The following is a 12,800-nucleotide window of genomic DNA, read 5'->3' as shown; positions in this document are numbered from 1 at the left end:
TCACGTAGATAACCTCTAATGGATACAATGATGAATTGACAAAAGCATCTAACCTTGAAATACATCTTCAGGCCAAGGTCAGAAATACTCTTGCTGTCACTGATCCAATTAAGATGAAGGGTTTAATACCTTTAACATGGATTTTTAAATCTGGAGTAATTTACAGAGCTCAGAAGAAGCAGTTGGGTGACAAGTTAAACTGGATAAATTCAGGGCATTGTACTTTCCAGTGGAAGAGCTGACTCTGGCTGTGCATTTGAGACCTTGTTACTCACAGACTCTAAACCAGTTCACTGCATGACACCACCAATCTGAAAGTTTTGGCACAAAAACTTGTGCAAGCCTTGTTGCACCTGTTGGTTGCTCTCACCTGCCCAAGCACCATGGTGCCAGAAGATTCCTCTTCCAGCAGAGCAGCCTAAGAGACATTGCATCTGCTCAGCCTCTGCTGGCCTTGGTAGAGCATTGACTCCTCTCCACAGTGGATACAATGGAAAACCCAGGTTTTGCCATGGAGGCAAAACACAGGCACAGGTGCCTACCTGCATCACCAGCTTTGATGACGAGGTGGCTGTCTCCAACAGTGGAGTGGCTGAAGCTAAGCGGTACCTACAGAGGCTCTGCAAAACTCACCACCATGTCTCTGGTCACACTAGAGGACTTGGCATGTAGCTGAGAAGAAGCAGCTAGGAGAAATTACTTGTTTTTTCCAGGTAACATTTAGATTTTGAAAAATCTGAAGTGATTGGGAAGAAGACCCACAGTGATGTCAGCAAACCAATGTTTTGATTGAAGAAGTTTCAGCAAGTAGAGGAAAATGTTCACTGTTCTGCAGTTTTTAAAGTCCTGATAACAAAAGGCAGTGTTCCACTTTTTCTTGCATGTCATTTTTACACAGGGCATTGTTCTTGTGCCAGGTATCTAAGGATCTATAGGAATCACAGAATCATAGAATGGTTTGGGTTGAAAGAGGTCTTCAAAGATCATCTAATTCAAGTCTCCTGTCACGGGCAGGAACATCTGCAAATAGGTTGGATTGCTCAAGGCCCCGTCTGACCTGGCCTTCAACAATTCCAGACTTGGCTCAGTGTCTCACCACCCTCATCATAAAGAATTTATTCCTTATGTGTAATCTAAATCTACCCTCTTTCAGTTTCAAATGATTAATCCTTGTCTTGACACTACAGTGAAGAAAAAATCCAAAACTCGACACCTAGGTAACTCCTTATTCTTTCTTTTCCATTGTTTTCCTTTTTTTCCCCCCTCTCTAATTTTCTTTTTTTTTTTTTCCCTTTTATTTTTACTCCTTCATTCCTTCCTTCCTTCCTAGTATAAAAGCACTAAGGGTGCTGGAATAAGTATCTGATACAGGAACTTGTGGAAGAGGGATAAAATGTTACTGCCTGTACACTTAGCTCACTGATGGGTTAATAACTTGGTGCTTGGAGGTTCTTCATTGAGAACAATGGGCAAGAGCTGCTAATGGGGTCCGACACTAGCACCCTTGGGATGAAGAGGAAAGTTAATTGAATTCTAGTGAAGCTCCCTTTGTGTTGCAGAGCAGTTGAACAAACCAGGGCAGCCAACTTCCCAGCATCATCCCATGCTTTGCAGAAAGTTCATCTGCGGTGTGACTAAACTCTCTTCAATAGAAGGAATGAATTTAGCCTCTTAGAGCTAAATTCGGTGAGACTGAGATAATCCTATTGGTAATTTTGAGTGACAGCTCACGCCAGTGTTTGTTTTTAATTGTGGAAACATTCCAGGAGGAGTACACATTCTTGGGTTTTACACACATCTTATTTGCTGGGGCTCCAAACGTGCCATTACAAAAGCATGAACTCTTCTCCTGCTATAGTTATTAATGGACAGTCTTATGAGCATAGTAACAAGAGCTGTAAGCATATTGTGAATAAAAGAAGACAACAAAAAAGGTTATTGTCCAAAAGTCTTTCACTTCTTTGGCGTCTAAGCCTTTGGCTCCTCAGAAACTGTGATACCAGTCTTTGAATGCCGACACCAATGAAGGTAATGTTATTCTGAAGATATTTAAACCTGATTGATCCTCATGAGTTAAGACAGTGACAGTTATTTTTACCTTGTCAGATAAAAATATACTTCACATTTTTAGCCCTCTTAATTCAGTCGGAAATCTTCCAGTAGCAAATAATTTCAGGTTATTAATTTCTTTGTTACAAAAGTGATTTTCTGAAATCAGAATTGACTGTGGAATGATATTGATACACATCTTTGCTGCATGTTCTCAGACTTCCCACAAGCTGTTTTCCTTTGAGCACTGATAACATGCACTGCAGTTTTCGCCCATCCAAGCCATGAAGACTTACAACTGCTTCCTATGGAATGGAGTTCCCGTGGTGGTTGGAAAAGATTCTAAACACTTTCTTCTTCACATTTGTATAGGGTAACTCTGGATTTCATTCCAGGAGCCAAAAGCACTGCAGGTAGTAACAGTCCCCTGGTAATTTTTTGTTTACCTTTGTCTTGGGTCTGCTGTTTGAACTTTTCTTTCAGGCTGTCTGGACTGACTGATTTCTTGCTGCAGCACTTCCTATTTGTGTCTCTTCATTGTTTGTGCAGGGTGTTTGAACGTAAGTCATTCTTCACCTCTGCTTCTCTCTGCTTCTTCACCTTCATGTGCAAATGTGCATTTGTTCTTTGCTGCAGAGTAGGAGGTTATCACAGGGGTGCCAGACTAAGGAGGTTTTAATCTTAAACTATTCACATGGGTGCTTGAGTATATGCTATTTTCCTATTTTTTAAACTCCATTTCACTTCCTCTATCTGCAAACATAAAATGGAGGAATAAACTGGTGAGCATTGCTTTCTCAGAGCCAGCTTGCCAGTTAAATTAGATGGTTAAGGGATCCCCAGTGTTTTGGAAGATATTGGAAAGCAGTCTGTGCAGCCACTACTGTGTTTCCACCACAAGTTCCCCCTGCCACACACACATGCATATTCACATCCATCTAAAGCAAACCAAGTGGGTTAAATAAAAATAAATAAATAAACAACAGTCTTATTTAGTTCCATTTTTTGGGAAAGAGACCCCTTGTGGCAGTACTGATGACATCAGTGGCTGGACTTCTCATTAAAAAAATAAAAGGGGGGGTGGGGGAAAGAAAGAAAAACCAAGCAATCAACCAAACAAAAAAAGCTAAGGCCCTCCTCTTAGAAGAGCTTGAAAGCATCTCTTTAAATAACCCTGTACAAACTACAGAGATAGCCATGATGCAGCATTCTCACAGATGAGCCAGATGTTGTGAATGAAGCTAGAATGAAAACCAGAGGGAGAAATATTGCTTAAAGCAACTCACTTTTATTGACAGGGTAGTGTAAGGCAAGGAAAAAATGTTTGCCAGATATTTTAAAAAGAAGATTTGCAGCAAGAATGGTTCAGAAAGATCTGTGGCTCAATATATTATTGAACTTTCAAAGAAACTGTCTTTTATAAATCTAGTATTTATGTTTTTGTTGTACACAGAAAAGCTCAACTTAAGCACAAAACAGAACAGGATTTGCATATGAAGTTCTGTTGATGGTTCATAAACAAAGTAAACAAGAAATTGCACATGTTCTGTTACTACAGAGTTACAGCTGACTAGATTTAAACTTAAATATACCCCAACACACAAAGAAACCACAAAATACAGATGTGTTCAATATAACTGTTTGCAAAAAAATACCTAAACCATGTTCAACCATACACAGGGAACAAAACATTGATAGATGCCAAGAAAACTATTATATGGCCAAAACTAATTTTGCATTTATGGTGAAGGCATCTGTGGAAACAATGCAGTATTCTGACCAGTCTGCATTAATATCTTGGCCAGAAAGCATTGCAAAGCACTGGCTTTTGTCTGCTTTGTAAAGGATATATTTTTTAAAGTCATGATGTACATTAACTGTGAGCCTCTTACAAGATCTCAAATCAGGCCATGTTAGAGCAACCTATCATTTCCATAGGAAACAATGGTAACAGAAAGGTCCCAGCTACACTAAAAATCCCAGTCAGGGGCTGAGCTACAAAATCTGCAACCTCTTAGTTCTTCCCTGAGGGAAGGGCACATTTTTACCCCAAAGTTTTAGACAGCCTTAAATTGTGAAAGCAACAAACTCTGCTGCATTTTGTGGCTTTTCTTCTCCACCTCCCTATCTGTATAGCATTGGCCTTTCACTGGAAAAACTTTTATGAAAGGGACAGTTGCTTTTTCACCAGAGATAATACATCACTACTGGTGCTTCATAAAATAAAAGAAGGTTAACACTTCAAAACATGATGGACTAGAACAAACAAGACAAAGGTACTTAACTACAGCCCAGTGTCATGCCTTAGCTTTGGAGAGCTGTAGCATGAGTAGTAAGATGGGTCAGTAAAATTAACTTCTACCCATACAGGCAAAACTGAACTGTATTTTAAAAGCCGTACAATACTACTCTCTAATTAGAATCCCTGACATGCTAGTTTGTATCACACACAGACAAGAAGAAAGTTATCTTACTACTACACGAGGAAATGGGACCCAAGTAACATGAGAATAATGACACCATACATATATATGTAACCAGTATATTAAAACAAAGCATAAATGATGTTTTTCACATGGAGGTAATTTGCTGGACGCCTAAATGCACAGTTTTCATGTCTTTTTTTTTTTTTCTTTCCCTGTTTTCTCTATGAAAACCAAGCTCTTTGCATAATTAACCAAATCACAAAGATATTTACATCTTAAAAGCTGATCCTTCACCTTCAGATTTTAAAATGAGTTATCCTGTAGCTTGTACATTTTAAAAAAAGGTCCAGAAAAAGCTGAGAATTGTAATTCAGAATCTGCACTTTGTAAAAATACTTCCCTTGAACACGAAGTCAGTGCTGACCTCTTCAGGTCATTTGTGAATAATAAAATTCTTCTATAGCAATGTGACTAAATATGAACTGAGGGAAAACTCAAAAAGAAGAAATATATTACCCCTGTATTGTAAACTGTTGCCACTTTAAAGTATGGTGTAGGTTGAAGAAGAGCACAGAGGTGTGTATATCAAAATACATTTTCATTACGTAGCTACAGAACTCATGAAATCTTTCAACGCTCTGTCTGCTAAAGGCAATAAAGTCTCTCTGGCTTCGTTAGTACTGCTGCTGTATGCAGATTTCTTAAAGTACCATCAGTGCCTAGAGAGGTGAATTCTAACAAATAAGCATGTGCTATGCTTCATATGGCACAAGGATAAGCATTTGAAAAAAATATGGCATTGAAGTCACAGAAATCATACAGCACACCGTGTCTTCAGCTCTAAACATATAAAATTAGATTGTACTTGAAGTGGTTGCTGCTGCAGTTGAACTCAATTTTTTCTCAGATGTCAAGAAGGTCCTCTCCACTCTCATCACTCTCCACAGTTAATTGTCTTGTCCACCATTTCTTGACTTCGGATCCACAAGAAGCAGCATCAGACATGGGATTCATTTTGCATACAACAGTTTTCATAGTCGAACGTCCACCAAAGCGTAGGTTGACTGAAGACACTGAATGGCTTATTGGTTTGGGGGCTATGAAATTAAACAGAAAGTTCTGTATTAGAGTAGATCTGCTTCCCCAACATTTCCACTTAGAATTCAGGTAGACAGAACTAGCTGGACCTGGGCAGCTTAAAACTGACTTAGCACAGAAAGAGTAGGACTCTCTCCTAAGGCGTTTCTTTCAGCTCCAGCTATTCACACCACTCCCTAGGGCAGTTTAACTGAGGAGTGCCTCATTTCCTTCTGCTGTGATAGCCGATGCAATAGATCAATTCTTACCTTGCTAATTGCAACGTAAATGGTTTAGGCAGTACTTACACGAGCTGACCAGCTGGCAAAATGGGAAAAAATGGTAACTTCCACAAAAAGGGACAAAAAAGTACACTTAGCGGATGCAGCTACACCTAGGAAGTGACATTTAACTATGGCCTAGGAGTGGAAGCTAGTAGGTTGTTGCTGATAGGGTTGAAGAAAGCATTAAAATATATGTGTATGTACACAAACTCCATAATCTTAATGATGCTATTCATGATTTTTAAACATGGCTTTCTTGGATTGGAGGCAGACTACTTACCATCTGTCTGGCTGGAATGTACATGGGGGTGACCCTCCTTTTCTGAGACCATCCAATGGAAAACAGTTAAGATTCACACGGCCAAGATTAGTACTACGAAGGGAGACCCTGAACTGACTCCTGATTCTCACTTGAAAAACCTATTCAGTCTGCTCCAATAGTACGATTCCTCCTTAGCACATTCTTTTACTTTTCCTCTCTGTTCCAACAAAATGTTGATCTTTGCTGCTCAGTGACATCTAAGTAGAAAACATGGATTGAAAACTCTATTATACTGTCCTGTTTCTTGGACAAGCACTCTGGTCATAAAAGTAGGGTTAATTGTACAGCAGGGCCATCTCTTCTACCTAGGGTCTGCACAATGAAAACCTTTGAAGGCAGCGCTCTGACTTGAAATAGGACTGAGTGATGAGGGCTGAAAGAAGGCTGACGTGCACACATATAACCTGCTGGTCACAAGTGTGGCAGGCAACAGAAGTCTAAATGAACTTTAAGAGAGACTATTTCAGGTGGTAGAGAGTGCTCTTGAGAAAAAAAATTAATAAGGCCTCAGACTGTATCTACGCACCTCTCCCACCCTCCTACAAGCACCCTCCTATAAGGGCATAGTTTAACCTGTCTTTTCTAGTGGGCCGCAGTTACTGGAATAACTTGAGTATGTTTCCTGTTTCTGAAAAAAAATGGATGGGAAACTGATTGTATACCTGGCCAACTCCTTCCTGAAGATATAAAAATGAGTTATTGTGTTGTAAGGTAAAAGTCACAGGCCTGGTATGCTTAGACAAGACAAAGCACTCAGAAGTCATTCCTGTTGTTAGGAAAAACTTCATTCATTTTCTCTGTGCTTTATTTTATAACAGAGAACCCTAAATGCACAGGATGCTATCCAAACATATGCTACATACTCTTAATCCAAATATCCTGCATAAATGTATGATAAAGTTAAAAAACTCAGCCACCTGCACATGGCAATGCTTGAGCTCACCTTCCATACTTTCAGAACTAGGAAGGAGAGATTGCTGTTTTTTGTCATGTGTGAGGGTAGAGAAACCATGATGTAGGTGCAAGCAGTAGGTGGGAGGCAGAACTGTGAATCATGAAGCCTCACATGGCCTTGCTGTTGTAGAATAATCATTTGGCAGGTGGGGTCTACACCGATGAACAATTTTCACTTACCTGATGGCAAACGCCATTGTCCGATTTTCCTCTGAGGCTTCCCAGCATCTGCAGAGTCTTGTCGGTAGCCACCTCTGTCTGAAAGTGTTGGGCTAAGGAGCTGCTGCTGGCTACTTGTCTGAACAGAGGAAAATGAGTTTCAGTCATAGTTCCCCATTGATAAGATAATCCCATAGAAGGATTATCTTTCTCTTCTATTTCTAAGCTTTACACATGAATACAAACAAAATATATTGCCATTTGTTAAGGCAGAATGGTTTTTAGTATAGTACCAGTACAAAAAAATGGAAAGACCATTTAGGTTCAATTCCATTATACTCTACTGTATCACACCCCACTGAAGGACACAAAATTGTTCTCAGCCTTCTGCCATGGAGTCCATACATTGTACCTTTTTCAATCCCTGTCCTGGATGAGCTCAGGACTCCTACTCAGGTGACCCAGCATGCCCAGTGTTACCACTTTCAGTGTAAACACTAATTCAGAATATTTGAACAGGAAAGCTTCACATCTCAAGGCCTGTAATCATGATAGAGCTGAAAGTTGGAGATGCCAGAGTCATACAGATGAGTTTGCCTTTTATAGTGTTGGGTAATTACTGCCTTAGACCATCTTGCCTTCATATCTGAAGGTGAAGATTGATGTAAAACAGTATATTGTTTTCAACTTTTCCAGTTAAAATTATGTTTAAAAAAAGAACACACAAGAAATGTGGAAGTTTTTCTAAGTTTGTTCTGAGTAGCTGATAGTCTTTTGGTTAACATACCTCTGGCTGTGCACTGTTATCCTGATTAATAGCATTCATATCTTCACTTGGCTGTGTTGTCTCAATGCTGGGAGGATTCAGAAATCGGCTCAACTCCTGCTGTTGACTCTCTCGTAGACTGTGGATAATGCTGCATGACTGCTGTTGTTTCTATCAAGGTACAATTTATAACCACAAAAATATTCTCATTGGTGTGTCACAGTGCTTGATTTTTAAAAAAAAAAATCTTCTACATACTTAATCAAACATTGTGAGCCAGATGTGGGCACCAGGGGCATCAATGAAGCTACATGTATCAGTTAGTTACATAAAGTGACTTCCAGCGTATGTCTAACCTTTATGTAGGCAACAGAAGATGAAACTTATAACCTATATTAAGTGGAAGGCAAGTTGCTAAATCCTAGGTTCAAGCCTAGAGGTTAAAAACATAAAAGTTCTGAATTTATGAGCTGAAAGTTCTTGGAAAGAAAAAGAAACAAGGACATTGGTAGAGATTTAGTAAGAATTACATGAAAGCAAAGAACAAAGTAGAATTTCTTTCATGGATTTAGGAACAGGCTGTCAATAAGACTGAACAGAACAATAGTGGAAACCTTGGGACTGAATATAAGATTTACAGCACAAATAGAAAAACAAACTCATTACTATTATGATTGTACAATCTAATTTGGTTTTAAATTAAAATAAACAGCCTTGATGAAAGGTTTCACTTTCCTGGGTAGTTTTCACATGCTCCCTCCAGGGAGACTTAGAAACTAACAAGGGAATTTGAAAATATATATTAACTTCCATAATTACATTCAGTTTATAAAAGGTTCATATAATGTGAAATGATCTGAACCATATCACCAGAGTGAAATGAACAGCATATTTATTTTAACATAGTGTAATTCAATATCATAATGAAATGAACAACAGAGTTGAACAAACCCAGAACTGAGAGCTGAGACTAAATCTACTGGCATTATTATTGCAGAGATGAGAATACAATTAATCTGAATATGCCTTGAATGCTGACGTTTCAGTTGGCCAATGCCTAATGTTTGAATTGTCCAGTTATGTATTTTTTAAATAAATTTATGAACAGAAAAAATCCAGATCCTGTGATCACAGATCTCTGTGGAAAAACCTCCACTCAAAAGAAGTAAACTTTCATGAAAAAAAAAAATATCCATCAAAACCTGGACTTAGCGCTACAATCACTGAAAAGTAAGTTATCAGGACGACAAGATTGTAACTTTATATATAAAAGAAAAAGATGAGTTGGCTTTGGAAGACCACAAAAGAATAACTGCAAAACCTAGTAGTACTGGGTAAACAGAATTCAGAAGCACTAGCTAGGTCAACACTAGTAAATTAAACAGATTAGAATTTCCTACAGTATTAAAACCAAGTACCAGGCAAGCACTTGCATAACTGGGCCAATGTTCCCTCTACCACACAAGACAACTTCAACCACTGCCTACTCGAAGTAGTTCCCACCTTGACCTATATATGGGGGCCAGCGATGCTCCTACAGGAGTGGTTTGGTAGAACATGAGTATGCATGGGTCAAAACTGTGCTGAGGAACATGCAAATGAGTATGGCTGACCCCATCCCAGTCCTGAGCGAGCGCTTTGGCTCCGCTTTATTTTACTGCCATAAACACAGCTACTGTGTGCTATAGTTCATGTACCTGATTTACATGTACAGACTGCTCATTGGCACTCATAGTTACCATAGTGGCTCATTCAAATGATCTATCTTGATATGGGCTCCATTTGAAGAGTCATCTGCTGGTGACTGATCATAGTACCTTCTGCCAGCAGAGGCAAGGAAATTATACAATTACATTCTGAGAGCAAAGACTAGGCATATGGGGTTTCATTAAATGGCACTGTTTTTATTTTATTCCTGTGACTTTGGTCTGCGTACATGCATATTGCTGCTGTATTGAAAAGGCAGATAAAGTTTTGGCAGGCAGACAGTTTTTGCCTTCAAAAGATGCTTATTTTTGTAGCACTGTCAAGTGAGCTGTAACACACCTCCTTTTTTTCCTTCCTGAGTTAGAAACTGCTAGGTACTTCTTCACATAAATATTGTGAGTCCAGAGTCAGTGACGCATAGTGACAGACAATTCCAGCATTGTTGATCAATACAATTTCTGCATGCGCTTAGATCCTGGTTTAGCTTTACTTACTGCTCTGATTCGCTTTAAGCACTTCTTCAGCCACATGCGTATGGTCTGTTTGGCCACTTCCTCTTCTATGGTATATTCCAGTTGTTCCCTAGCAAGCAGCTCTTCCAGTTGAAGACTTTTTCTGATATCAACAGATCTGTATGAAAGCATACTAGAAGAAACATTGATTTTTTAATTATTTTTTTTCCTTTTTAGATTCTGGTGGCCTTACTTTTTAATTTAGAAGATCAAAACTCACACTTAAGATCTGAGTGAAACAATACATAATTCAGGTGTGTTCAATAAAGTTTCATTTGAAGCCAAAAAATGTTTTTATGATTCCAGAACAGACTTGTGGCACTCAAAACAAATGAAGTCCTTATCACCTGCCTTTAGCTATCCAACACAGGTAAGTTACTGAGCTGTAAGCAAGTAGGGCATTTCTGTTGATTACTTTTTTTTTTTCTTTCCCCAGAGATTTTATACTCAGATAAGACATCCATTTCTGGTTTATTTCCAGTCAGATTCACCGTCATGTTGCTACATGTGGGGATAATGTTTCATCACTTGGGATATAGGAACAACACCTGATTGCTGTTTATGACAAACTGTTTCCAATGAAAACATTGAAATGACTTACAGCTGATTCCCTATGACCTGTGCTTTCCATCACTAATATTTTTTGCAGGAAAAGGGGAAATCTAATTTTTGCATCCCATTTAAAACAGCAGTTCCTCTGTGGCTACAAATCTTGACTTTTCCTGTGCCTAATGAACATCTGTTAGCCTGGAGAGATCTACAGGCCATTACACTCATACAGATTTAGAGAATATGGGTGCTTGGTTGCATGGGTTAGTTGATTAGGTGGGTTGGTTAATAGGTTGGACGCAATGATCTCAAAGGTCTCTTCCAACCTGGTCTGGTCTATTCTATTCTGCTCTACTCTACTCTATTCTAATATCTCAAGAGTACCTGAGCACGTCATGGAAAGTGACATCACCACCATTATGGAGCCGTTCCATTTCGTAGCACATGTGCTTGAACAGCAGCTTGTCTTTGTCAAGATCCACCTCCAGCCTGCCCCGCAGAAGTCTCAGCAGAAATTTCACTCGGAAAGTAGGGATTACTCCCTGGGTAACATAGCATAATAGATGGTAAATTATTACTGTGAGCTAACAACCAGCTCAGACATTTGACTTGATCAGTGAGAGAAACACTATTTCTCTGAAGACTCTGTGTCAAACTCTGGCCTATTTAAGTCACTGGGAATACATTACAGAAGAATATATAGATGCAGCCACCTAGGTCTTCAGCACATTTACAGAGGTCTTTGTGGTTCTTTTACTGATACAATGAGAATCTGTGCTTTTAATTTTGCCAGAAATTGTCAAAATTGCTTGGGGATTTAGTTTCTTCATTTGCATTAATTTATAATGAGAACTGCATGCCCAAATAACTGCCTTTGAAAAACTGAAATTAAACTACACTTAAACCATTTACAGTCAGGCCTATGCCTGGCTGTAAACCTGTCCCCTCTTCTCAGCATCTTTGACAGGAGAGTGTTGGGAGCTTACTGGCTTTTCAAAGGTCTTCTGCTCTAAAAGTCAACCTAGTTTTGTGACAATGATTTTGATATGCCATTACAAAATCAGGACTGAAAGTATTTATCTCCAAAATGGTGGCACCCATACTCTTTAAAAATTTTGCTCTGCTAAACGAGCCTGATTGGAACTACTTTTGCTGTAATGTCTTGTTCCATATCAGAGAGATGCTGTCAGCGTGGAGCATGACGGATGCAGAACTCACCACCTCTACCAGTACAGACAGCAGCTTCCACCTCCAACACAGCCACACACCAAATACAAGCAACCAATTTCCTGTAATGGTGTTAATTTTAAAATCCTAGTGATGTCTTCAGTCATTCAGCTTGTGTGGGCTCCTGAACAGCTGAGACTCCCAGATGCTCTTCTCATCCCAGAACCACAGAGTTCTTGAGGTTGGAAGGTCACCTTGTCCAACTCCCTCTGCTTAATTAAGCAGGACCTTCCAAAGCCAGTTTTCTGGTATCGTGTCCAGGTGGCTTCTGACTGTCTCCAATGATGGAGACTCCACACCCTCCCTGGGTAACATGTCAGTTCTCAGTCACCCCCATTGTGAGAAAGTCTTTCCTGATGCTCAGAGGCAACCTTCTGTGTTTCCATATGTGCACATTGTCTCTGATACTGTCACTGGGCATCACTGAAAAAAGCCCGGCTCCTGCCTCTACACTCTCCCTTCAGGAGATACCCCTGAGCCTTCTGAACTGCCCCAGGTGTTTCAGTCTTGCCTCCTAGGAGACATGCTATGGTCCCTGGTCCTGGAGCGACAAGCCCCAAAACATGCCCTAACCCAGACAATGGGCTAAGCAAACCTGGACATTTTCTGGAGTCCAGGTGGTCTAGCTAAATGTGCAGCAAGTGTAACTAACCTTGTAACACACCTGCAAACTGTGTGTGCCCCTGGCCATGTTTGGATATGCATTATATAGGTTCAGCTATCAGGTCTCTCTGTTACCAACAGGTATTAAATAGTCTTCAGTCAGTA

At 39.7% G+C, this 12,800-nt stretch overlaps 1 protein-coding gene across 3 annotated transcripts in view; it reads right to left on the bottom strand.

Annotated features, from left to right (window-relative positions):
• Positions 1-3,317: 3,317 nt before the first annotated feature.
• NALCN (sodium leak channel, non-selective) overlaps positions 3,318-12,800 on the bottom strand; it is a 261,613-nt gene continuing 252,130 nt past the window's right edge. For all 3 annotated transcript variants that reach the window (XM_068163255.1, XM_068163339.1, XM_068163429.1), the window contains 5 exons: positions 11,190-11,347; positions 10,239-10,389; positions 8,059-8,208; positions 7,293-7,410; positions 3,318-5,572 (listed from right to left, as the gene is read on the bottom strand). In XM_068163255.1, coding sequence (XP_068019356.1) covers positions 5,379-5,572; positions 7,293-7,410; positions 8,059-8,208; positions 10,239-10,389; positions 11,190-11,347 — 771 coding nt within the window. In that variant the 3' untranslated portion in view covers positions 3,318-5,378. The remainder of the gene's footprint in view (positions 5,573-7,292; positions 7,411-8,058; positions 8,209-10,238; positions 10,390-11,189; positions 11,348-12,800) is intronic.

This window comes from Melanerpes formicivorus, unplaced genomic scaffold, assembly GCF_026170545.1.
Source record: "Melanerpes formicivorus ecotype bairdi unplaced genomic scaffold, bMelFor1.0.p_v2 SCAF_1, whole genome shotgun sequence".
NCBI lineage: Eukaryota > Metazoa > Chordata > Aves > Piciformes > Picidae > Melanerpes > Melanerpes formicivorus.
The sequence above is the reverse complement of the archived record's forward strand: the minus strand, read 5'-3'. Positions and strand labels throughout refer to the sequence as shown.